A 25,940-nucleotide genomic window follows, 5' to 3' on the forward strand; every position below is an offset into this window, starting at 1 on the left:
TTTCTAAGTTCACACATACTGAATCCTGAAGCTTATTTCCTATAAGATGATGATATTGAAGCCTTTCACCTTGTCCCATCCCCATTGCTTTGCATTTGCTTGGGTTGAATTTCATCACCCAAATATTAAGTCTATTTTGGAGTTTATGTTTTTAAGTAATTGCCAGTTACCTGTATGTACTACATAGGGATTGGGTTTCTTTTACTTGTGGGGCCCCAACTCTTGAATGTTCTGTACTGTCCTACAACTTCATAGATTTATATATGCTGTCTGCATTAACCATGTCTTCATTTATCTTATTCCATTCATCCATCACTTTTATACTGTAAGAGTATTTCTTTGCATATTATTTAACAAATTTCTTGCTTACTTTCATGTTATGTCCTCCTGTTGCTCTACCCCAGCATCTCTTAAAGAAGTATTCATTGTCCATGTCATGAATTTGTTTTAGAACAAGATTGTGCGTAGGTCACCCCTTACCCTTCTTTCATTAAAGGTGGGTAAACTTAGAGCCTCTATCCTTTCTCTGTGACAGCTATCTTAATTCTGGTACCAGCTTTGTTGTCTGCCTCTGGCTATTCTCTATTGTGGCTGTGTCCTTAGATGTGGTGTTCAAACTTGAGAAGCATATTCTAGTTTTGATTTTATGTAGGATATAGACAGCTTGCTAAATGTTTCCTTAGCCATATGCTTGAAAGCTGTACTGACATTGGCTGATGACAGAGTGTCTCCTTGATTATCTTCCTAATGTGGTACTCTTGTAACAGGCTAGAGATGATGTCAAATTCCATCTCTTCTCACACATAGAATCCTGAAGCTCATTTCGTGCTTCACTCTTTTCCTATTCTCATTATCATGCAATTGCTCAGGTAGTAAGTGAAGTGGGATTAAGAGAGCTGACTTGGGTGTGCTTAAATGGTCCAGACATATAGAGAGGATGAGTGAAGAAAGATTAAGAGGATCTTTTTTAGCTAGAGGGAGCTGAGATGAAAGGGAGACCAAGAAGATGATGGAAAGATGGAGTGTTGGAGGATTTGAGATATTGTGGCCTGAGCAGCAAAAATGTTGAGAGGTATGCATTGCTAATATGAATTGGCTTGAACTTGTGCATCTGAATTGGCCAGGGGAAACCTTAGAATAGCATGTGAGACATTGCTGTGGATGTTGGACTCTAACTAAAGCACATTGTATGTGACAGCCAGTGAGTGGATGTGAGCAAATGAAGCCATTGTTTACAACTGTTACTGTTGCAACCATGCTAAGGCGGGAAAAGGCAAACAAGAATGGAAAACAGTATATGCACATGTGCATACAAAATATTGGAAGCCTTGTGCACTTGATCTACCTTATTTTGATTAGAAGAGGGTTGTTGATATAATATGAGTGAAAGGGCTGCATAGTACTTAAATTGATAGTGGTTTGGTACTGCTTCTTGAGCCTTTTTGGGATGTTATCCGATAGGTATATTAAGGAAGTCATGTTTGAATTGATAATGGTATGGTACTGCTACCTAAATCTGTTTTGGGATGACATCTGATAGGTATATGAAGGAGGTCATGTTTATATGAAATTAGTTTCCTGAAAATGATACATTTACCATGAAACTAGTAATTAGTCAGATTTGATAATTGAAAAAGAGATCATTTGATTTTTTTTCCCCTCATTGCTTCTCATACTAAGATGGTTCTTTTAACATGAAAGCACCTTTCTTACAGGTTACACAAGCAGTGTTTGTCTTGGTGGCACGAGATCACCTCAACCAAGGCTCGGCAATAATCAACCCACTTGTATGCGAGACATCAGAGGAGCGTAAAATATACCATGCTGGAGAAGTGAATAAGCTGCATCGAAAGTTGATTCAGGAGGAAAGCTTATTCAGGGTCCCGCCAAATGAGACTGGTTAGTTGTACTGAACATATGTTTCCAAGTTGTGTTTTTTGTATGGATGGTATTGCAGTAGAATTTTTTAAAGAAGGGGGTGTTGGTTTGTTGGTAAGGATATTCAGCGTATGTATGGATCATGGTGAAGTGCCTGAGGATTGGCAAAATGCATGCATAGGGCATTCATGCAAAGGCATAGGAGATAAAGGTGTGCTCACTGTAGATGCATAAGTTTGTTGAGTATTCCTGGGAAATTATATGGGAGGATATTGATTGAGATGGTAAAGACATGTGCAGAGCACCAGATTGGGGAAGAGTAGCATAGTTTCAGGAGTGGTAGAGGATGCATGGATCAGGATTTTGCTTTGAAGAATGTGTGTGAGAAGTGCTTAGAAAAACAGATGGAGAAAGCATATGATAGTTGATAGAGATGCTTTGTAGAAGGTCTTAAAAGTATATGGTGTGGGAGGTAAGTTGCTAGAAGCAGCGAAAAGTTTTTACTAAGGATATAATGCACATTGTATAAGTTGGAAGAGAGGAGAGAGATTGGTTCCCAGTGAATGTTGGTCTGTGGTAGGGGTGTATGATGTCCCCATGGTTGTTTGATTTGTTAATGGATAGTGTAGTTAGGGAGGTAAATGCATGAGCTTTGGAGAGAGGGTTGAGCATTCTGTTGAGGATTAGGGGGCCAGGGAAGTGAGTCAGTTGTTATTTGCTGATGATACAGCTCTAGTGGCTAATTCAGGTGAGAAACTGCAGAAGTTAGTGACTGAGTTTGGAAAAGTGCATGAAAGGAGGAAGTTGAGATTAAATGTGAATAAGAGCAAGGTTATTAGGTTCAGTAGGGTTAAGTGACAAGTTGATTGTGATGTAAGTTTGAATGGAGAAATATTGGAGGAAGAGAAGTGTTATAGATATCTGGGAGTGGATTTAGCAGGGAATGGAACCATGGAAGCAGAAATAAGTCACAGGTCGGGGGAGAGGTCAAAGGTTGTGGGAGTTATGGAGAATGTGTGGAAGGAGAGAACGTTATCTCAGAGAGCAAAAATGGTATGTTAGAAGGAATAGTAGTTCCAACAGTGTTATATGGTTGCGAGGCATGGGCTGTAGATAGGGTTGTACAGACGAGGGTGGATGTGTTGGAAATGTTTGAGGACAATATGTGGTGTAAGGTGGTTTGATCTAGTAAGTAATGAAAAGGTAAAAGAGATGTGTGGAAATAAAAAGTGTGTGGTTGAGAGAGCAAAAGAGGGTGTGTTGAAATGGTTTGGACATATGGAGAGAATGAATGAGGAAAAATTGACAAAGAGAATTTACATGTCAAAGGTGAAGGGAACAAGGAGAAGTGGGAAACCAAATGGATGGTGGAAGGATGGAGTGAAAAAGATTTTGAGTGAACTGGACCTGAACATACAGGAGGATGAGAGGTGCGCAAGGAATAGAGTGAATTGTAATGATGTGGTATACCGGGGTCAATGTGCTGTCGGTGGACTGAACCAGAGCATGTGAAGCATCTGGTAAACCTTGGAAGGGTCTGTAGGGCCTGGATGTGGATAGTGAGTTGTGGTTTCGGTGCTTTACATGAGAGAGCCAGAGACTGAGTGTAAATGAATGTTGCCTTTTTTGTCAGCTTTCCTGGCGCTACCTCGCTGAAGCAGGGGGTAGCGATGCTATTTCCTGTTTGGTGGAGTAGCGACAGGAATGGATAAAGGCAAGCAAGTATGAACATTTGTATGTGTATATATGTATATGTCTGTGTATGTATATGTTGATATGTATATGTGCTTGTATGGGCATTTATTTATATATATATATGTGTATATGAGTGGATGGGCCGTTCTTCGCCTGTTTCCTGGCACTACCTTGCTGATGCGGAAAACAGCAATAAAGTGTAATAAAAAAAATATCTAAAAATGTATATATGTAACTGTTTTGAAAAACTAATAAGTACTGGAAAACACAGTCTCAGTAGGTGCTTTCTTAAATTGTTTTACAAATATTTTACTGGGTTATTTAGGAGGACAGAATATCTTTGCCTAAGTGCAACTACAGATATTTAAGTGAGATCTGACCTACCTTATTTTATGCTTTTAATCCCTCAATAAACATTTTATATCATTTTTTGTTGATTTACATGTTATTAATAGTATTTGTTTGTGATGATATACTTCCTTCCCCAGGATTCCCTTCTCTGCCTCTGCAATTATAGTTACTTAAGTAAAATCTGCCCTACTTTATTTTTTGTTGTTTATCCTTTGATAAACACTGCATATTTTTTTTTCATTTACGCGTTAACAGTATATGTTTGTGATGATATACTTTGTTCATAGGATTCCCTTCTTGAGGGCACCACAATGCTCATTTTCCGTTAGGTGGGATTTTAAATCAAGAAGCTTGGTAAATTGTATATGGATGTGTGATGAGGCAAGTGTAGGGCAACTGAGGTGCAAGTGTTCAGGGTCTTCATTATGGAAGCTGCATGTTGGGTATGAGTAGTCACGTGATATGTTAACTTTATATTCTTAATTTGGGAGAGATGGGAGGTGTCCATATTTTGGGCGAGAAAGTTTAACTCGTGAATGTATATGATAACATAAAACATTTGTTATTGTAAATCCACATCACATTTTCAAGATCATTCAAGGTAGATGAGCACATTTTCATGAGTGTGTGGTGTTTAAATAGGAATATGTAAATCAAGGTTTGTTGGAAAGTCCATATTCAAACAGTTATCCTATTTGCAGTTATGCACTGTAAAACTAATAACATATGTATTGGAAAACATTCAATGCATGATTTATATTTGTTTTATTTCCAGAGAAAACATTGGTTCATGAAGTGTTCATGTCGATGGCCAACCCAAAAGAACTCTCCTTTTCTAGCAAGATAACACCTAAAAATTCTGTGTGGATAGAAGAAACCAAACTAAAAAACCTTATTATATGCCATCCTGAGGTAAACAAGTATTCAAGATCTGAAGTCCTTAACCTGATTATCTCTTTCTTAGATAAGGATTATTTGTGTGATATCTTTCCTTCATCTCTGAACCTACTCCAACTTTCATGAGGTAGATCAGTTAAGTACAACCTCTCACATCACTAGCACTATTCTGCCTATCTGTATCTCTGATGTCAGTCCAACTGGACCTCCCTTACGGGGGTGGCCACGGCAAAAGTCTCCACAACTGGTGAACTCTGGTGCTGCTTCTTAGCCTTTGGTGCCTCGCCCTTAACAAGCTATTACTGGTAGAAGGCAACTCTAGTGCAGTGTTTGCAGAGGCTTCTACCAAACGCATATCCCTGTATCATGCTCTATGTTGAAATGAAGCGAGTACTATAGTTGTTACACAAGTATTGCTTACTTTTTGTCTTTGCACTGTGAGTTCATTCCTGTGAGACTACCATCTCCTTTCACAACACTTTGCCAAAAAAATTCTTTCATTTCCCTCAGTCCCAAATCATTCCTACAAGATCCTAAATCAGAAATATCCTCAGCCCCAATCTGTTTTTTACATTTACATTCAGCTTTACTGCTATATTTCTTTTTCATCAACCAGCCATTTGTTGTATATTCTGCATATCATCCTGAAATACTCATTCATGTGCCCATTTATTTTTTTTTACTCTAAATATTTCTCTTTTTCTTCATTTTCTCTTTTTATCATAATTCCATCTGTACTAGGTTTTTGTATCTGTTGTTCTTATTTCATGACCAATGTAAAGTTGTTTCACATTTTACAAGATTGCACCAGGAACAGATGAAGAGATAGCCTTATTTGCTCTTATCCATTCTCTTATTGTTGTACATGATGCACCAAAACCAAAACCTCCTATCCTTGAACAGACCCCACAGACCTCTCCGTTTCTTCCCTTGACTGCTTTGTATGCCTTTGTTCAGCCCGTTGAAAGCACATTGTCCCCTGCAAGCCATATCATTCCAATTTTATCTGATCCTTATATGCCTTGCATCCTCCTGCATGTTCAGTCTTTGAGCCTTAAGTATCTTTCACTCCATCCTACCACCTCCTTGGTTTACCCCTCTTCCTTGTTCGTTCTACAGTTGACATGTATAGCTTGATAGTCATCCTCTCCTCAGTTAATATCTCCAAATGTTGAAATATACCTTTTGTAACTCGCATACATACTTCTCTTAATACTACACCTCTCTCTTATCCTATTATTTCTTACTCGGTCAGCCCTCTTCATACCACACATTGTCCTCAAACATTTCCTTTGTAGCACATCCACTCTTTACTTTTTTTGTAAGGCCCCTATTTCACATCCATACAGAACCAGTGGCGCCACAATACCATTGTACATGCCCATCTTTTCCCTTTAAGGCGGTGACATCTCTTTCTACACACTCCTCACCAGCAACTTCACTTTTGTCATGATAGAATCACTCACTCCTGGTTCTCCCCTCTGTAGTCCATTTTGCGAGCATGAGACCATTCCTCAGGAATATACTGGCTTAGATCATATGCAGCCTTATATTAAAAAAGGATGGAGCATCATATGCTCAGGCTTTACATTCAGTTCATTGATTTATGTAGCAAGTGCCTGTCAAATGGGCCCACCTTTATCCAATCAGCAACAGCCACCCAACTGATATTATTAACCACCCGTTACTAATCACTTGAAGCTCGTACACATTTCTTTACTTACAGCATGAACTGATGTGCCATCGGGCTGTTTTATATATATCGAGGATGTAAGGCTTGTGTACGTGTAGGAAGAGAGGAAAGTGATTGGTTCTCAGTGAATGTAGGTTTGCGGCAGGGGTGTGTGATGTCTCCATGGTTGTTTAATTTGTTTATGGATGGAGTTGTTAGGGAGGTGAATGCAAGAGTTTTGGAAAGAGGGGCAAGTGTGCAGTCTGTTGTGGATGAGAGAGCTTGGGAAGTGAGTCAGCTGTTGTTCGCTGATGATACAGCGCTGGTGGCTGATTCATGTGAGAAACTGCAGAAGCTAGTGACTGAGTTTGGTAAAGTGTGTGAAAGAAGAAAGTTGAGAGTAAATGTGAATAAGAGTAAGGTTATTAGGTACAGTAGGGTTGAGGGTCGAGTAAATTGGGAGGTAAGTGTGAATGGAGAAAAACTAGAGGAAGTAAAGTTTTTAGATATCTGGGTGTGGATTTGGCAGCGGATGGAACCATGGAAGCGGAAGTGAATCATAGGGTGGGGGAGGGAGCGAAGTGTGTGATGTCTCCATGATTGTTTAATTTGTTTATGGATGGGGTTGTTAGGGAGGTGAATGCAAGAGTTTTGGAAAGAGGGGCAAGTATGAAGTCTGTTGTGGATGAGAGAGCTTGGGAAGTGAGTCAGTTGTTGTTCGCTGATGATACAGCGCTGGTGGCCACAGCTCCCTTTCCACATCCAGGCCCCACAGAACTTTCCAGGGTTTACCCCAGACGCTTCACATGCCCTGATTCAATCCATTGACAGCACGTCGACCCCAGTATACCACATCGATCCAATTCACTCTATTCCTTGCCCGCCTTTCACCCTCGTGCATGTTCAGGCCCCGATCACTCAAAATCTTTTTCACTCCATCTTTCCACCTCCAATTTAGTCTCCCACTTCTCCTCGTTCCCTCCACCTCCGACACATATATTCTCTTGGTCAATCTTTCCTCACTCATTCTCTCCATGTGCCCAAACATATTTCAAAATGCCCTCTTGTGCTCTCCCAACCACGCTCTTTTTATTTCCACACATCTCTCTTACCCTATTATTACTTACTCGGTCAAACCACCTCACACCACATATTGTCCTCAAACATCTTATTTCCAGCACATCCACCCTCCTGCGCACAACTCTATCCATAGCCCACGCCTCGCAACCGTACAACATTGTTGGAACCACTATTCCTTCAAACATAGCCATTTTTGCTTTCCAAGATAATGTTCTCGACTTCCACACATTCTTCAAGGCTTCCAGGATTTTCACCCCCTCCCCCACCCTATGATTCACTTCCGCTTTCATGGTTCCATTCGCTGCCAGATCCACTCCCAGATATCTAAAACACTTTACTTCCTCCAGTTTTTCTCCATTCAATCTTACCTCCCAATTGACTTGACCCTCAACCCTACTGTACGTAATAACCTTGCTCTTATTCACATTTACTCTCAGCTTTCTTCTTTCACACACTTTACCAAACTCAGTCACCAGCTTCTGCAGTTTCTCACATGAATCAGCCACCAGCACTGTATCATCAGCAAACAACAACTGACTCACTTCCCAAGCACTCTCATCCCCAACAGACTTCATACTTGCCCCTCTTTCCAAAACTCTTGCATTCACCTCCCTAACAACCCCATCCATAAACAAATTAAACAACCATGGAGACATCACACACCCCTTCCGCAAACCTACATTCACTGAGAACCAATCACTTTCCTCTCTCCCTACACGTACACATGCCTTATATCCTCGATAAAAACTTTTCACTGCTTCTAACAACTTGCCTCCCACACCATATATTCTTAGTACCTTCCACAGAGCATCTCTATCAACTCTTATCATATGCCTTCTCCAGATCCATAAATGCTACATACAAATCCATTTGCTTTTCTAAGTATGTCTCACATACATTCTTCAAAGCAAACACCTGATCCACACATCCTCTACCACTTCTGAAACCACACTGCTCTTCCCCAGTCTGATGCTCTGTACATGCCTTCACCCTCTCAATCAATACCCTCCCATATAATTTACCAGGAATACTCGATGGCTGCTCTTATATTGATTTTTTTTTTATTTTGATATCATTTAGTTAAATATAATTCTTGAACAAAAGTATCTATGGATACATAAATTGCCTTTTTTTTTTATATGCATGTTCACTTGTATTAGAACTGTCTTAGAGACATATCTTTGTTTATGTGATTGGTAGTACATCATATAGAATTTTTCATTTAGAATTTTTCATATAGAATTTTTCAGAAAAGAGGAGTGAATGTTGGGGTGAAGAAGGTGGTGAGAGTAAGTGAGCTTGGGAAGGAGACCTGTGTGGGGAAGTACCAGGAGAGACTGTGTACAGAATGGAAAAAGGTGAGAACAATGGAAGTAAGGGGAGTCGGGGAGGAATGGGATGTATTTAGGGAATCAGTGATGGATTGCGCAAAAGATGCTTGTGGCATGAGAAGAGTGGGAGGTGGGCTGTTTAGAAAGGGTAGTGAGTGGTGGGATGAAGAAGTAAGAGTATTAGTGAAAGAGAAGAGGGAGGCATTTGGACGATTTTTGCAGGGAAAAAATGCAATTGAGTGGGAGAAGTATAAAAGAAAGAGACAGGAGGTCAAGAGAAAGGTGCAAGAGGTGAAAAAAAGGGCAAATGAGAGTTGGGGTGAGAGACTATCAGTAAATTTTAGGGAGAATAAAAAGATGTTCTGGAAGGAGGTAAATAGGGTGCGTAAGACAAGGGAGCAAATGGGAACTTCAGTGAAGGGCGTAAATGGGGAGGTGATAACAAGTAGCGGTGATGTGAGAAGGAGATGGAATGAGTATTTTGAAGGTTTGTTGAATGTGTCTGATGACAGAGTGGCAGATATAGGGTGTTTTGGTCGAGGTGGTGTGCAAAGTGAGAGGGTTAGGGAAAATGATTTGGTAAACAGAGAAGAGGTAGTAAAAGCTTTGCGGAAGATGAAAGCCGGCAAGGCAGCAGGTTTGGATGGTATTGCAGTGGAATTTATTAAGAAAGGGGGTGACTGTATTGTTGACTGGTTGGTAAGGTTATTTAATGTATGTATGACTCATGGTGAGGTGCCTGAGGATTGGCGGAATGCGTGCATAGTGCCATTGTACAAAGGCAAAGGGGATAAGAGTGAGTGCTCAAATTACAGAGGTATAAGTTTGTTGAGTATTCCTGGTAAATTATATGGGAGGGTATTGATTGAGAGGGTGAAGGCATGTACAGAGCATCAGATTGGGGAAGAGCAGTGCGGTTTCAGAAGTGGTAGAGGATGTGTGGATCAGGTGTTTGCTTTGAAGAATGTATGTGAGAAATACTTAGAAAAGCAAATGGATTTGTATGTAGCATTTATGGATCTGGAGAAGGCATATGATAGAGTTGATAGAGATGCTCTGTGGAAGGTATTAAGAATATATGGTGTGGGAGGCAAGTTGTTAGAAGCAGTGAAAAGTTTTTATCGAGGATGTAAGGCATGTGTACGTGTAGGAAGAGAGGAAAGTGATTGGTTCTCAGTGAATGTAGGTTTGCGGCAGGGGTGTGTGATGTCTCCATGGTTGTTTAATTTGTTTATGGATGGGGTTGTAAGGGAGGTAAATGCAAGAGTCCTGGAAAGAGGGGCAAGTATGAAGTCTGTTGGGGATGAGAGAGCTTGGGAAGTGAGTCAATTGTTGTTCGCTGATGATACAGCGCTGGTGGCTGATTCATGTGAGAAACTGCAGAAGCTGGTGACTGAGTTTGGTAAAGTGTGTGGAAGAAGAAAGTTGAGAGTAAATGTGAATAAGAGCAAGGTTATTAGGTACAGTAGGGGTGAGGGTCAAGTCAATTGGGAGGTGAGTTTGAATGGAGAAAAACTGGAGGAAGTGAAGTGTTTTAGATATCTGGGAGTGGATCTGTCAGCGGATGGAACCATGGAAGCGGAAGTGGATCATAGGGTGGGGGAGGGGGCGAAAATTTTGGGAGCCTTGAAAAATGTGTGGAAGTCGAGAACATTATCTCGGAAAGCAAAAATGGGTATGTTTGAGGGAATAGTGGTTCCAACAATGCTGTATGGTTGCGAGGCGTGGGCTATGGATAGAGATGTGCGCAGGAGGATGGATGTGCTGGAAATGAGATGTTTGAGGACAATGTGTGGTGTGAGGTGGTTTGATCGAGTAAGTAACGTAAGGGTAAGAGAGATGTGTGGAAATAAAAAGAGCGTGGTTGAGAGAGCAGAAGAGGGTGTTTTGAAATGGTTTGGGCACATGGAGAGAATGAGTGAGGAGAGATTGACCAAGAGGATATATGTGTCGGAGGTGGAGGGAACGAGGAGAAGAGGGAGACCAAATTGGAGGTGGAAAGATGGAGTGAAAAAGATTTTGTGTGATCGGGGCCTGAACATGCAGGAGGGTGAAAGGAGGGCAAGAAATAGAGTGAATTGGAGTCATGTGGTATACAGGGGTTGACGTGCTGTCAGTGGATTGAAGCAAGGCATGTGAAGCGTCTGGGGTAAACCATGGAAAGCTGTGTAGGTATGTATATTTGCGTGTGTGGACGTGTGTATGTACATGTGTATGGGGGGGGGGGGTTGGGCCATTTCTTTCGTCTGTTTCCTTGCGCTACCTCGCAAACGCGGGAGACAGCGACAAAGTATAAAAAAAAAAAAAAAAAAAAAAAAAAAAAAAAAATAGTTGTATGGTTTCTGTTGGGATTTTGTAAACTGAATTTTCTGAATGTGTGGTGACCAAAATATCTCTGGAGGACTTTCCGTGTCCCACCTTTGTCTGAATGTAGGAAACAGCACATCCAGTATTTTCTTAAGTATTGATAATGATTGCTGAGTCTTTTTTATGCATGAATCCAACATTTGATGATTAATTGTAATTTTTTTTTTTTTTTTGTCGGTCTCCCGCATTTGCGAGGTAGCGCAAGGAAACAGACGAAAGGAATGGCCCAACCCACCCCCATACACATGTATATACATACGTCCACACACGCAAGTAAACATACCTACACAGCTCTCCATGGTTTACCCCAGACGCTTCACATGCCCTGATTCAATCCACTGACAGCACGTCAACCCCGGTATACCACATCGATCCAATTCACTCTATTCCTTGCCCTCCTTTCACCCCCCTGCATGTTGAGGCCCCAATCACACAAAATCTTTTTCACTCCATCTTTCCACCTCCAATTTGGTCTTCCACTTCTCCTCGTTCCCTCCACCTCCGACACATATATCCTCTTGGTCAATCTTTCCTCACTCATTCTCTCCATGTGCCCAAACCATTTCAAAACACCCTCTTCTGCTCTCTCAACCACGCTCTTTTTATTTCCACACATCTCTCTTACCCTTACGTTACTTACTCGGTCAAACCACCTCACACCACACATTGTCCTCAAACATCTCATTTCCAGCACATCCATCCTCCTGCGCACAACTCTATCCATAGCCCACGCCTCGCAACCATACAACATTGTTGGAACCACTATTCCTTCAAACATACCCATTTTTGCTTTCCGAGATAATGTTCTCGACTTCCACACATTCTTCAAGGCTCCCTGGATTTTCGCCCTCTCCCCCACCCTATGATCCACTTCCACTTCCATGGTTCCATCCGCTGCCAGATCCACTCCCAGATATCTAAAACACTTTACTTCCTCCAGTTTTTCTCCATTTAAACTTACCTCCCAATTGACTTGACCCTCAACCCTACTGTACCTAATTACCTTGTTCTTATTCACATTTACTCTTAACTTTCTTCTTTCACACACTTTACCAAACTCAGTCACCAGCATCTGCAGTTTCTCACATGAATCAGCCACCAGCGCTGTATCATCAGCGAACAACAACTGACTCACTTCCCAAGCTCTCTCATCCCCAACAGACTTCATACTTGCCCCTCTTTCCAAAACTCTTGCATTCACCTCCCTAACAACCCCATCCATAAACAAATTAAACAACCATGGAGACATCACACACCCCTGCCGCAAACCTACATTCACTGAGAACCAATCACTTTCCTCTCTTCCTACACGTACACATGCCTTACATCCTCGATAAAAACTTTTCACTGCTTCTAACAACTTGCCTCCCACACCATATATTCTTATTATTATAAATTATTTCAGAACATAGCTTCAAGGGTTTTTCAAAGAAAGAATAGGATTGTTTCATTTAGAATTCTATCATGTTGCTATCAATTTAGACAAGTAGAAGGCAATTGCTTCATCATAGTGTTATGTCAGCATGAAATTTTTTTTTACCTATCTGTTTTTAGTTATCACTAACTCAGGATAGAGGAAATGTCAGATTATTAATATGTATGAATGGTGCAGGTAATTATATTGTTGTGTTATTTTCTCTCCAGACTCAAAGTTTCACAAGTTTCTGGGAATTGTTTAGATCCCTTTGGTTAGGACCTACTAATTTCTTGCATTCTGATGAAATAACTTCCTCTCACCCATCGCTAAGCCATGAAGTGGAAGTGGGTAGCTCACTTGATGTCAAGCCCACCCCTTTACAAGCAAAAACCTCACAGAGGCAATGATGACATCATCCCATTCACTGTCATAATCAGTATCAGCTATGACAATTTTTTAGTGGTTTTGATGGATAAGTGTCCTTTTCTGATTTTAGGCAGGATGTACACACAACGCAAAAATTTTCTCTACACATTAAGAATTACATGGTATGACATAAGGACAAGAAATCTGTTAGCGCTCTTAAAATTAACAGGTGATCAATCTGAGACCTGTAGTTCACTTGTGTAAAAATCTTTTTTGTGCCATGTGAACAATCTTTGAATGGAAATGGACTTCATTGAATTGGAAATTGGCCTCTGACACTCTTTGAATGCCACTGGTCAATATGTAGGACCCAATGGACATTTTCGCAAATTTAGCACTGTGAGTTGAGGTCCCAGTGGACTTGCTTTTGGATGTAACAAGCAAGATACATTAGGTTGTTAGTTAATTACAGTCTGGGATGGCCTGTTACTCATCACCTAGATGCATTTTTTCTTTATTATTCTCCCATTATTTGATGTTTTCTATTCCCACAGATGCATAGTTTCACAGTGATTTACAATAATTTAATGGTGCTGTATTGTCTTTTGTAAATTTACTTGTACAAAGAGAATTTAAGGAGAGATTTCAAGATGAAACAAGACAGCTTGTCACTGCCTTTCAGTTTGCAATAAGGCCCCATATAGCATTGTTGGAACTACTGTTCCTTCAAACATAACCATTTTGCTCTCCAAGATAAGGATCTCTCTTTCCACACATTCTTCATTGCTCCCAGAACCTTTGCCCCTTCTTTCACCCTGTGACTCATTTCCCCTTCCATGGTTCCATCCACTGCGAAGTCCACTCCCAGATATCTGAAATACTTCACTTCCTCCAATTTTTCTTCATTCAAATTTGCAACCCAGTTAATTTGACCCTCAACTCTACTGAACCTATTAAATTTGCTCTTATTCACATTTACTCAACTTTCTCCTTTCACACACTTTTCCAAACTTGGTCACCAACCTCACCAAGAAACAGATGAAGAGAGGCCACATACACACATGAATATATTGTCTCTGGGGATTGGTGTGAAAGAGTACTGCCCATGTATTCCTGAGAAACCTTTCCTTTTAGGAGGTACACCAAAGAGTTCTTTGGCATTCCTTGGACACATTTTTCAAACAATACCTTAATCTAGACATGGAGGACCTTCCTTATAACTTTAAGGTAATGTTTTGCTGCCTAGGTTATCCACTTATATGCAAGTGTTTTCTCAAGTTTACCTCCTTCATACTGGCATACTTTTAATCTTGTGGGACTTTGTGGCTCTGGAGAGAAATGGAAATTTTGAAGACTCAAAAACTTTCTCACTGTGAGGATGTCCTGCTAGCATTTTTCTAGGATGTTGTTCCCCTCCATGGTGTCCCCTCTGTTCTATTGAAAAAAAACCTCTGTAGTAAATGATGTTGACATGCAACAGTTTTAATGCTTATAATTACATATCTATGTATGAGCAGGTCAGTACAGACCATGGCAGCAAGGGGAAGATGATTTCATTGCCAGTGTGAGGCCAAGAGGTGGCTTGCGACCAAGTGAGCTGGACACTACCATCAAATGAGTAGTTTAGTGATGGTTGAAAGATTTATCCCTCCCCCCCCCAAAAAAAAAAAAAAATCGGGATTTTAAAGGGTCCTAACCCCTATGGATGCTAAGCATTCTCTCAAGCTTGAAGGACACTGCCGCAAAGAATGTTTATTCTTTAAAACTTTTTTTTTCTTTTTTTGATATGTGACCTAGTCATTTTCTTTTTCATTGAGATTATAGTATATTCCCAAACAACTTCAGATTAAGAAATCCTCACCCTTCAACAGCACAGGAACCGATTCAAGAAGGTGTATGGAGGATTTATCATGCGCCAGGCCTATGAATTAGGTTGGGCATGTGCCTTTACTTATAGGTTAGTATCATTTTAAGGAATTTCTGGCACTGTTCATTAATCATTATTGAAATAGAGAAGGACAGTAAAGAGAGGCAAATGATTTAGGAGCAACAGAGTGAGCATGTCAGCAGTTTTGATGGAAGGGATTGGATAATAGTGATAGTTTATTTGAATGTGAGAGAGTAAATATTTCCATTTGGGTGCATGGGGTCATTCAGTAAGGTGATGAGAAATGGTGACCAGCTGTTAGAGTTGTGTACGAAAACGCCTGGTTTGAAAAGACAGACTTGCATAAGTATATCTATTTGAGTAGGAAAGATGGTATGTAGGCATTATTGGATTACATATTGACCAATAGGCATGCAAAAGAGATTCCTTAATGTGATGGTGCTGAGAGGGCTGGCTGGTGGAATATGTTATTGTTACCTTGTGAAGCCAAGGGTGAAGAATTGTAGAGGTTTTCTGATTGGAGGAAATGAGTGACAACAGGGTGGTAAAAGTAATTGACCTTGGGAAAGAGCTTTGTGTGAAGAATTCGTAGTCGAGATTGAGTTCAGAATGGCAAAAGGTGAGAGTACATAGCAAGGGGAGTGAGTAAGGATTAGATGGTATCTAGGGAGATAGTGTTGACATGTGAGAGAGCTGTGTTGCATGTGTGAGAGGGCAGTTGAGAAATGGTAGTGCGAGGTGGGATGGAGAAAGGGTAGTGAGAGATGGGATGATGAAGTAAATTTGCTAATAAAAGAGAAAAGAGTGGTGTTTGGGCAGTACTTAAGGGAAAGAGTGCTTATGACTGGAAGATGTGTTAGAGAAATTGGCATAAGGCCAAGAGGAAGGTGCTGGGGCTGAAAAAGAGAACAAATGAGGTGCATAAGTATGAGCTCACTTATGGGAAAATAAGATGTTTTAGGAAGAGGTTATTAGTGTGAGAGAAACAGTAGAACAAATGGGAACATGAGCATATGGGGAGGTGGAAACAGGCAATAAGGTGAACAGCATATGGAGTGAGTATTTTGAATGACCTTTGAATGTTTTTTGATTGAGTGGCAGGTGTAGGGTGTTTAGGTCAGGGAGATGTGTGAAGTTAGAGTCAAAGAAGTGGCTTGGTGAAGAGAGAGATGGTGATGAAAGCCTCAATTAAGATGAAATGTGGCAAGCAGATGTTATTGCAATTGATTTTTTTTTTTTTGTAAAAGGGGATAACAGTGTTGTAGATTGGTTAGTCAGGATTTTCGTTGCATTGATATGAGGTGCCTAAGGATTGGTGGAACGATGCATGTATTTTGCCATTGCATAAGGCATTTGGAACAAAAGTGATTGTTCAGATAACAGAATTTTAAATTTGTTAAGGGTACTTGACAAGTTCTGGTGATTTGAGGGGATGGTGCCATGCATGGAAGATAAGATTAGAGAGGAACAGTTTGATGTCTGGAGTGGCAGAGGAAGGTGTTATGAGAATATGGTGTGGGAGGAAAGCTGTTAGAAGCAGTAAGGAGTTTTATCACGAGTAATGCATGTATGCAAGTAGGTAGAAAGGAGAGTGAATGGTTCCAAATGGTGAGGGGGTTAAATGTAAGGGTCTTGGAGAGAGGGGGAGGTGTGCAGTTTATGGTGGATGAGGGGACTTGGGAAGTAAGTCAGTTGTTGTTTGCTGATGACAAAGGCACTAGTAGATTCAAATGAAAAACCACAGAATTTTGTGCGAGTTTTAGAATGTGTGAAAGGAAGAAGTTGAGAGTAAATTTGAATAAAAGCAAGGTATTAGTTTTAGCAAGGCAGAAGAGCAGGTTGTTTAGGGTGTTTGAATGGAGAAGACCTGTTGGAATAAAGTTTTTTCTCATGGGAATGGACATAACGGTGAATGAACCTGTTTAACCAGAGGAGAGTCAGAGGATGGTTAAGGAGGCCAAGTTTCTTGGGGCATTAAGGAATGTGTGGAAAGAGAGGTTGCTGTGTGGGGAAGAAAATCTGTATTTGTGTTGGTGTAATAGTCCCAACAGTGTTGTATGGTGTTAGGCAAGGGCTGTAGATGAGAATGTTCAGAGCAGGGTGCTGAAGAAGGTGTAATGAAATTATTTGGACACATGGTGAGAATGAGTGAGGAGAGATTTACAAAGAAGATGCATGTGTCAGAAATGGAGGGCATAAGGAGAAGGGAGAGAGAAAATTGGGGATGGGAAGGATGAAGAGATGTTGGGGGCTCAGAGTCTGAACATCTGTAGGATTAAAGTTGTAAACATGATAAAGTGAATTGAAGTGATTTTTTGTATTTGAGGTGATGTACCATCAATGGAGTGAACCAGAGTATATAAAGCAGCCAAGGAGAACCATGGAAAAGTCTTTAGGCATGATTCTGGATAGGGACTGTGGTTTTTGTGCATCAGACATGACAGCTAGTGAATGGATATGAGTGAATAAGGCCCTTTCCATCAGTTCATATCATGGATATAAGTTAAATAAGGTCCTTTTTTTCATCAGCTCATATGGATATGAGTAAATAAGGCCCTTTTCTTCATCTGCCATGGCACCACCTCTCAAGTTCAATAAACGTTGAACAAGTGTGAAAACAGAGAAAAATGTTGAATAAAATTTGCCTTTTCAAGGACTAAATGAACATGTGTTCATAAATTCATAGCCAGTTTGAGTATGATTTTTAAAGCCTAGTTTTTGCTGAGATTCATACAAGATAAATGATTTTTTCCAACAAAGTAATATCCCTTACATTAATATTATGTCAAGTCATGTTTGCCTATGGATTTGAAAATTAATGACTGATTTGGTAAACTTCTTATGTTTATATTATGCATGTAGATTGTTTTCAATTCTGTCCTTGATTCCAATTTCTTTGTGATTTTGATGCATGGGGCTTCAAAATATTAGTTATTTGGTTATCCTTGATAGTTTTTCATAATTTTCTGTTTTCTCTTCCATTTTAATGTATTGTGTGGTGACGGTTTTCTTTTTTTCACCTAATCCATTTATGCATATATCATTTTATTGAAAGGTTTCTGAAGTGGAAGAGGCATAAGACTAAGATGGAAACAAACTCTGCATAAAGAAACTTGCATGGCATGTTCCTTTCGTCCTTAGATAACCTCCAGATTTTCTTTTTTCTCTCTATCTCTGTTTCAGTACCGCAATATCTACAACAAAATATTTGGTGGATTCCTAATGCGGCAGGCATTGGAGCTTTCATGGGCCAATGCCTCTGTTTATAGGTTAGTATAGTAGAGGATTATAGACAGGTAGTATTTAAGTGACTGTGTTTTGATTTGCATTATGACGAGAGACACCACAGTGCAGTACTGTTTATTTTTCTTTTTATACTTTTTTATTAACCAGATGGATGTACGTAACTGGAAAAATGATCAGAAGCTCATTTTTGTATCTTCATCATATTTTTCCAACTCGCACAAGGGTAACTCATCATGAATGGGATTTTAATACAGAAGTCGCTGCACATCTCTCTGCATTTATTTATACTTTTAGGACCTAACGTCAAGTTATTCCAAACTTTGTCTTGCCACTTCTCTCGTAGTATTCTCCTATTCCCTATTTTTTTTCCATATCTTAAGCATTTGAGCAACTTGCCATTTTTTAATGAATAATCCCTTTTTGATGAAACATCTTTAACTTCATTATTCATTTATTCATCAGTTGTGTTAATTGCACAGGCACCCCCAGAAAATCCATCTTATATATTCATGTCAATTTGGTCAAGTTTTCAGTCCACACCCAGAGTTTACCTATTTACATTACATGAGACCACCATCCTTCTTAGCATTTTTCTCCAGTGTTGCATTTACTTTTCCCTTCATGATGCCCTCCATTATAGATAGATAGTGTCTGGTGGTCCTCAAGCCTGTTAACTTAAAGAAATCTTTATTAACTGTAAGAAGCTGTAGTCATTACTTTTAGGATATCAACCAGGAATCCTACTACCATATTAGAGAATTTGCCTTATTTTTTTCCCCAAGCAGCATCTGCAAGAGTTATCTTGTCAAAATTTTGTTATTCATGAGCATCCACTGTGTTTTATCATATTCTCTTAAGTTATTTCAGATGAACATTTTTGAGGGTGTGAGACAAGTTGTCTTGATGTGGAGTTTGGAGGATCTTAGCTCTGAAAAATGCCATTTGACTAGTTGACGTTCATTTCAAGTTGGTTTGAGAAGGGTCTTCATGATTGGACTTAAATCCTTTTTTGTGATAATTAGATATCACGGATATTCTTAATAGTTGTCATTTCTTTTTCAAAAAAATTAAATGATTTTTCTCTTTTGCATAATGACCTGGAAGCCAAACATTTTTATGTTGCCTCCATGTTTATTCAGTCATGAGGGAATGTCATATTATGGTGTCCATTTCACCACCTTTGTCTAATATGCCTCTCAAACTGTATGAAATCCTGAACCCTTTTTAACCTCTCACCATTCTTCTTTTTTGTCACTTAACTAACTTGATTTAGCATTTTGTAGCAAATACCTCATCTTTCACAAATTTTAAAGTCCTCTTAGATTTCTACATTTTGTGCATAGTTCTAGTCCCTTAGAAGAACATTATCAGTTTGTAACTATATTTCAGTTCTCAGATTCCTTATATTTTTTTTTTAAATGTTTTGCCTAGCTTTATATGTAGTGACCTGCCTTACGACTGTTTCCATGTGGACACTTAACAACATTGTGGATACAGTATAATGCATTTGTGTCATATCACAGTGGGAAATAACTCACTGTAGTGGACTCTTTGTGTGAAAGAAATGTACTAGTCAAGACATTGTGCCCAATTTATTGCCAGAGCTGCTTATTAGGAAATGTTAAAAGAAGCAAACCGTGTTGACAAATATTAGAGTTGCATTAGGTATATAGGTGAGGAAATATAGGTTAGGTTTTTCACAACATACATCTGTAGAATCGTGTATGTGAGGGAGCCATGTAAGGACAAGGAAAAGTGGAAGCATTTTTGATATGGCCACCCCTTTGATGGGAGTTCCCGGAAGGAACGGGTATCTAACCTAAACTGGATTGTACTCTCAGGTCTGATCACCACAACAAAAGAAGCACAGATCTATGAGTGAGAGGGTCCAGAGGGGTGTATCCTAGATGATACCTGAATTAAGAAGACTGAACTTCAGTGAAAGATAGGGGGATGTACTGATGTCCGCCAAGGAGGAGCGGAGAGAGGGTAGACCTTTTAACAGCACCCAAGTTTCTAGATAAGCTGAATGATGTTGACAGTGATCAGTTCCTCAAGTGATGCTGTACCAGAGTAACCAGAGGCCATGAAAAAAAGCTGGGCAAGCGGGTGGTTAGTGCTGGTGTAGTGAAAGGATGATGGATATTTGGAAAAGATTGACGGGGAGATGGTGAATTATTTTAGTTTACAAATGTGTGAAAGGCTGCTTAATGGAGATAGGGTCTTGAGAGTAAAACTCTTTCTTTATATTGTACCAAAAGCTACATCCTGCGTCAGCTCAATGTTTTACTCTTTATGCAAAACCCATCACTCTGTCATTTATTCTATATTCCTGAACTCCCTAATGCTTTTCATTCCTTTCCTGTCATTTCATGTGCTTTAACCACATCTATGATCCAATCATATCATATGCTTTAACCACATCCATGATCCAGTCGTATCATATGCTTTAACATCATCCATGAGATCCTTATATACACACATCACTTCACTGGCATTTTCTCCTCTGCTAGCCTGACAGTAAATTTCCACAGAACCAAATGCCCTCCTTATTTGCCAAATTATCTTTTAAGTTTTCATATACTGCTTTGCCACTGCCATCTCTAGAAACTCTAGCGTTCAAGTTTTTACTCTAGGCACTGTATTATACTTTTATCTTCATCTTTACTGTTGCATCTTATGTAGAGTAAAGGGGCAAAAAAAAAGATAAAAGAGGCAAAGCTGTCCCACAGTACCTTCCAGTCATTTACTCTCTGCTGGTATGTTTGTGACCCCATCTTGGTCATTATAAAATCCTTCGGGTATTTATTTCCTGTTTATTTTACATCTTTCTAGAAAGTACCATTTTCATCCTCTAATTGATTTTTTTCATCATCCACAGTAAGCAGAGACCAAGGGTACTACACATCGATGACATCATGTTCCGCCAACCAGTGGAAATTGGTTCTCTTCTGTACTTTAATTCGCAGGTTGATATTGAGTTCCATGTATTTTATATAACTTATTGATGGAATTAAGGTCTTGCATCAGTATCAGGATGGACATTACATTGTTTTTACTGTATTTGAAAATAATATTCATTATCTCTTATCCTGAGTATCAAACATCTTTCTGCTTCATTAGATATATTAGAATGTAGTGGATGCTGGGAAAATTACAGAAAATGAAAATATATTATGTACAGGTACACCACCAATTTTCCGGCGCTCTTGGTTCCAAAGCCTTGCCGGATTTACCATTTTATTGGACCAACTGTGGTCACGTAATGATAATTCATCAACACACCTCTAACCAATAATTATACATTTCCCATGTGTCTAAAGTATACCATGGACTGCTAGAAATTTAAAAGTAAACAAATATTAAATGTAAATTGAATTAATAAATGAATTGCATTATACACCTGCTCAGGGCTGAGGTGCTCGTCAGCAACAAGTTTCGCAAATTCGTCCACATACTTGGCAGCTCTTTCGTGGTTTGCAGACCACTTTTCTTGGCACAATTTATTCATGGAAATTCCATGATGCTCCTTGAATCTTTGAAGCCATCCTTTACTATAGTTGGTCTCATGTTGTAATTTAAGTTCTTTATGGAACACCTTAGCGTGGTTCATTATCATTCTACATGACAAGTCCACTCCATCACTCCGACGGTGTCGAAACCATTCCATCATTACTCAGTCATGCTCAGAGCTCTTACCATCTTTCATAGTTTTTCTTATCGTCATTTGCTTCTTGGAACTGCTGTCTGCATAGAATTTCAATAGTTTCTCCCTTTGCTTCTTTATATCTTAAACAGTTGACGAACCAATACTGTAGATGTCGCAGCTTATGCACGGAAACACCACGGTCCATTTTTTCAACAGTTCTACTTTATCTTGGATCAATATGGTGTTTATCTTTGACACCACAACTGACACTTTCATATGTCTTAGAAGCCATAGCTAGGGTTAAATTTAAGCAAAATAAGCTAAGAATCTTACAGAATTGCGGTATCACCACCAGCAAGTGCAGTGTAAAGGATGTAAATAACTGTCCCTTACTCACAACGCTATCTGTGGCCGCCTAGTAAACTAGTCTGGTGGCTGCGGTAATTTCAAGTTCTCTCAAGTAATTTTGTCAGGACTGAAGAAGATACCGAACCATCAGTTGTTGGAAATTCGGTGGTATACCTATACATGACAGCTAGAGACTGAGTGTGAACGAATTTGGCCTTTGTTGTCTTTTCCTAGCGCTACCTCGCGCACATGCGGGGGAGGGGGTTTTCATTTCATATGTGGCAGGGTGGTGACAGCAATGAATAAGGGCAGACAGTATGAATTATGTAGATGTGTATATATATTTATGTCTGTGTGTGTATATATATGTAAACATTGAGATGTATAGGTATGTATATGTGCGTGTGTAGATGTGTATGCATATACATGTGTATGTGGGTGGGTTGGGCCATTCTTTCGTCTGTTTCCTTGAGCTACCTCGCTAACGCGGGAGACAGCGACAAAGTATAATAAAAAAATATAGATGAAAAGAGAGTGACAAAGGATGTGTTTTAATGATAAGAATATTTCAAATGTGATGGGAAGATTTAGGACAATAAAATTAAGCATGTGTGTGAAAAAAATTGTCAGAAATATGCTCAGGTCCTAGTATACAATAGAGATTCTCACCAACTCGAAGAACCCTTTGAGCATTTCAGAAGCACTTACTTGCTAGGGGATTAGGACACATTTTTACCCTCCAGAAATATGATTATCCATAAGGATTCACTCCCTTTGATCATCATAAAGCTTGAAACTGGTAAAGCTCATTTACAGTAACTCCACAACCATTTAGCAACCCATCTAGATTCTTAAAGTTTTATTCTTATGCACTGTATTTCTAAGGAGGTGTCATAGCTTTTGAGCTGTTCTGTAGTGCCTGATGATGAGAAGGTGTACGGCTTGTTGGATGAGTGTTGTCAGCCTTTTTCCTTGTTCTCATAGTTGTTAAGTTGTAGAAAGGTGGGAGGGAGGATTTGAGTGTGAATCTGATTACTTGGATGAGGGTTATGTGGATATTGTATTGTTAGTTGGGTGATCATTTCCATTCGTATGTTTCTGATGACATTCCCAGCGCTACCCTGCCCCATAGGAAACAGCATTGCTATCGTGTGATTCAGCAAGGTAGCACCAGGGAAACAGACAAAAAGGTCACATTTGTTCACACTCTCTCTCTAGCTGTCATGTGTAATGCACTGAAACCACAGCTCCCTATCCACTTCCAGGCTCCACAGACCTTTCCATGGTTTACCCCAGACGTTTCATGTGCCCTGGTTCAGTCCATTGACAGCACGTCAACCCTGTTGTACTACATCGTTCCAGTTCACTCTATCTCTTCCTGTTACCAGTTCCCCTTTTGCCCCTTCACTGATGTCCCCCTTTGTTATCTTAGTCTTTCTCAAATTATTTATCTCCTTCCACATCTTTTTATTCTCCATAAAGTTTAATGATAGTCTTGCATCCCAACCTTGCCTATTTTTCAACCGATGCACCTTCCTCATGACCTTCTGCTGCTTTTCCTTCTTTGTAAGTATTGCCCAAATGCCTTTCTTTTTCTGTTTCAGTAGCATCTTTACTTCATTCCACACTTCATTCCACTAATCATTACTCTTTCTAATCTGCTCACCTCCCACCCTTTGCATCCCACATGCATCTCTTGCAGAAATGGGTATGCTTGAAGGAATAGTAGCTCCAACAGTATTATATGGTTGTGAGGCATGGGCTATTGATATGGTTGTGCGGATGAGGGACAAGGTGTTGGAAATGAACTGTTCAAGGGCAATGTGTTGTGTGAGGCGTTTGATTAAGTAGTGAAAGGGTAAGAGAGATGTGTGCTATTAAAAAGAAAGTGGTTGAGAGAGCAGAAGAGGGTGTGTTGAAATGGTTTGGACATATGGAACGAATGAGTGAGGAAAGGTTGACGAAGAGGATATGTGTGTCAGAGGTGGATGGAACAAGGAGAAGCAGGATATGAAATTGGAGGTTGAAGGATGGAGTGAAAAGGATTTTGAGTGTACGGAGCCTGAACATGTATTTATGTATAGATATATCTGAGAATAGGTAGCTTGTATAGAAAGAAAATCTTTGAACATTTTTCTAAACAACTGTATTTTAGAATGATTAGGCAATACTCTAGAAATAAATGAATCCCAGTGATCGTGCTTGGTATGAAAATGTAAGAATTACATGCAAGTTCATTTCATTTTTTAAGGTTGTGTATACTGAAGGCAATCGCATGCAGATTAGCACAAAAGCAAGTGTGGTGGATGCACGCACAGCTTCAGTCAACCTTACCAACATCTTCCACTTTACTTATGAAGTAGACCAACCTGTACCAACTGCATTACCAAAGACCTATCATGGTAAGGAATCCTCATTTTATTTTGGCAAACACAATTTAAGAGAAGAAAGTACAGGAAGAATTGATTTGTGCTTCTTAAGTGTTTCTAGACCCAACACTGAAAGGATAGAAAGGACATAGGAAAAGGGAAGGCAAAAGGTGGAAACGAATTCCACAGCTCCACTCAAGGTAAGGGAAGAAGCTGCAAGACACTTTCTACAGGTATGGATTATAGGAACTTGGACTTGTGCAGACAGGTTACAGGTTCAGTAACTAAAATATTACTTGAACAGAGGAGATAAAGCAACATCATGGTGGATGGAATGGGATGGTTAGAGGGAAGTGGTAGCTGGAAAGAGATGAAGGCAGGGCTCTTAATTTCACTGTGGCAGACAGAGATGTGGAAGAAGAACCACCTCAGTTACGTGAGCTGCACTTGATACTGGGATATTTGAGGCCCTTGTAAATATGGAATAGCTCCATACAAAAGAAATGATTGTTGGCCTGTACAACACCCTTAGCTTTAGAGAAGCTTGATTTTACATTGAATATTATAAGGGGTGTCCAAGATGGTGTGTGGGATATGGTTATGCCCAATACGTTTATATCATTGCAGGGTTGAATTACAGTGTTTTTGAAATCAATAGTAAAAGTGAGTGATATTCAAAGATATATAGGTAGAAATTACATCTTTGTATTGAGTTTGACTAGGATAATCTCCTTTCCTCCATGATGTTGCATAGGTTCAAAGTAAGAAAGGAAACATTTTCATTGTAAAAGAAAGAACAAATATCTGTGTGGGGGGGGATAGAAAAGTGAGTTAAAATATGTAGTGCTGACATGTCAGCATAATAGTGAATAGGATTGGGAATAGAAGAAAAGTCATTTATGGATAGAGATCTGTTGATAGGGTCATCATCCGATGACTGCTGCAATGGAATAGCTGGATAGAAAACTGTGCACTAGAGAAGAGAGAAGAAAATGTGACTTAAGAACAACATAACATGCTCTCTCAGCATACTGTAATGATATTTAATGAGGACTTAGCAGAAGATCTGATGATGAGATCTTATGGTGGTGGTTTAATGGGATTGGATAGTGAGGTATGTTGGAAGGGAGAGGAAGGGGACAAAGCCTGTCTCTGTCATCCCCTGATTATTTGATTCAGCATCTGAAGGGCAATGCAGAGTTAATACATTCCTTCAGACCCCTTGGATTTTCTGAATGAAATGCTAGCAAGGTCTTTAGTTTCAATTCTCTCTCAGCATTCCTTCCCACTCGAAGCATCAAGCAATCTTTGTTGGCCCTTGAGCCACAGAGCAGCCTTTTCTTTCTTTGCAATGAATCCTGTGGCTGGCTTTTTTTTCCAAAGTAA

General features: G+C 39.7%; 1 protein-coding gene across 5 annotated transcripts in view; it reads left to right on the top strand.

Moving 5' to 3' along the window:
- Window positions 1–25,940, top strand: part of LOC139746823 (acyl-coenzyme A thioesterase 9, mitochondrial-like) — a 54,609-nt gene that overhangs the window by 23,189 nt on the left and 5,480 nt on the right. For 3 of the 5 annotated variants that reach the window (XM_071658402.1, XM_071658400.1, XM_071658403.1), the window contains 5 exons: window positions 1,716–1,899; window positions 4,700–4,836; window positions 14,926–15,011; window positions 21,070–21,157; window positions 24,437–24,587. In XM_071658402.1, coding sequence (XP_071514503.1) covers window positions 1,716–1,899; window positions 4,700–4,836; window positions 14,926–15,011; window positions 21,070–21,157; window positions 24,437–24,587 — 646 coding nt within the window. Of the gene's footprint in view, window positions 1–1,715; window positions 1,900–4,699; window positions 4,837–14,925; window positions 15,012–18,125; window positions 18,212–21,069; window positions 21,162–24,436; window positions 24,588–25,940 lie in introns of those variants that run through there. The other 2 variants (XM_071658401.1, XM_071658404.1) reach the window with 2 other exon arrangements.

Source organism: Panulirus ornatus, chromosome 66 (genome assembly GCF_036320965.1).
Source record: "Panulirus ornatus isolate Po-2019 chromosome 66, ASM3632096v1, whole genome shotgun sequence".
Taxonomy (NCBI): Eukaryota; Metazoa; Arthropoda; class Malacostraca; order Decapoda; family Palinuridae; genus Panulirus; species Panulirus ornatus.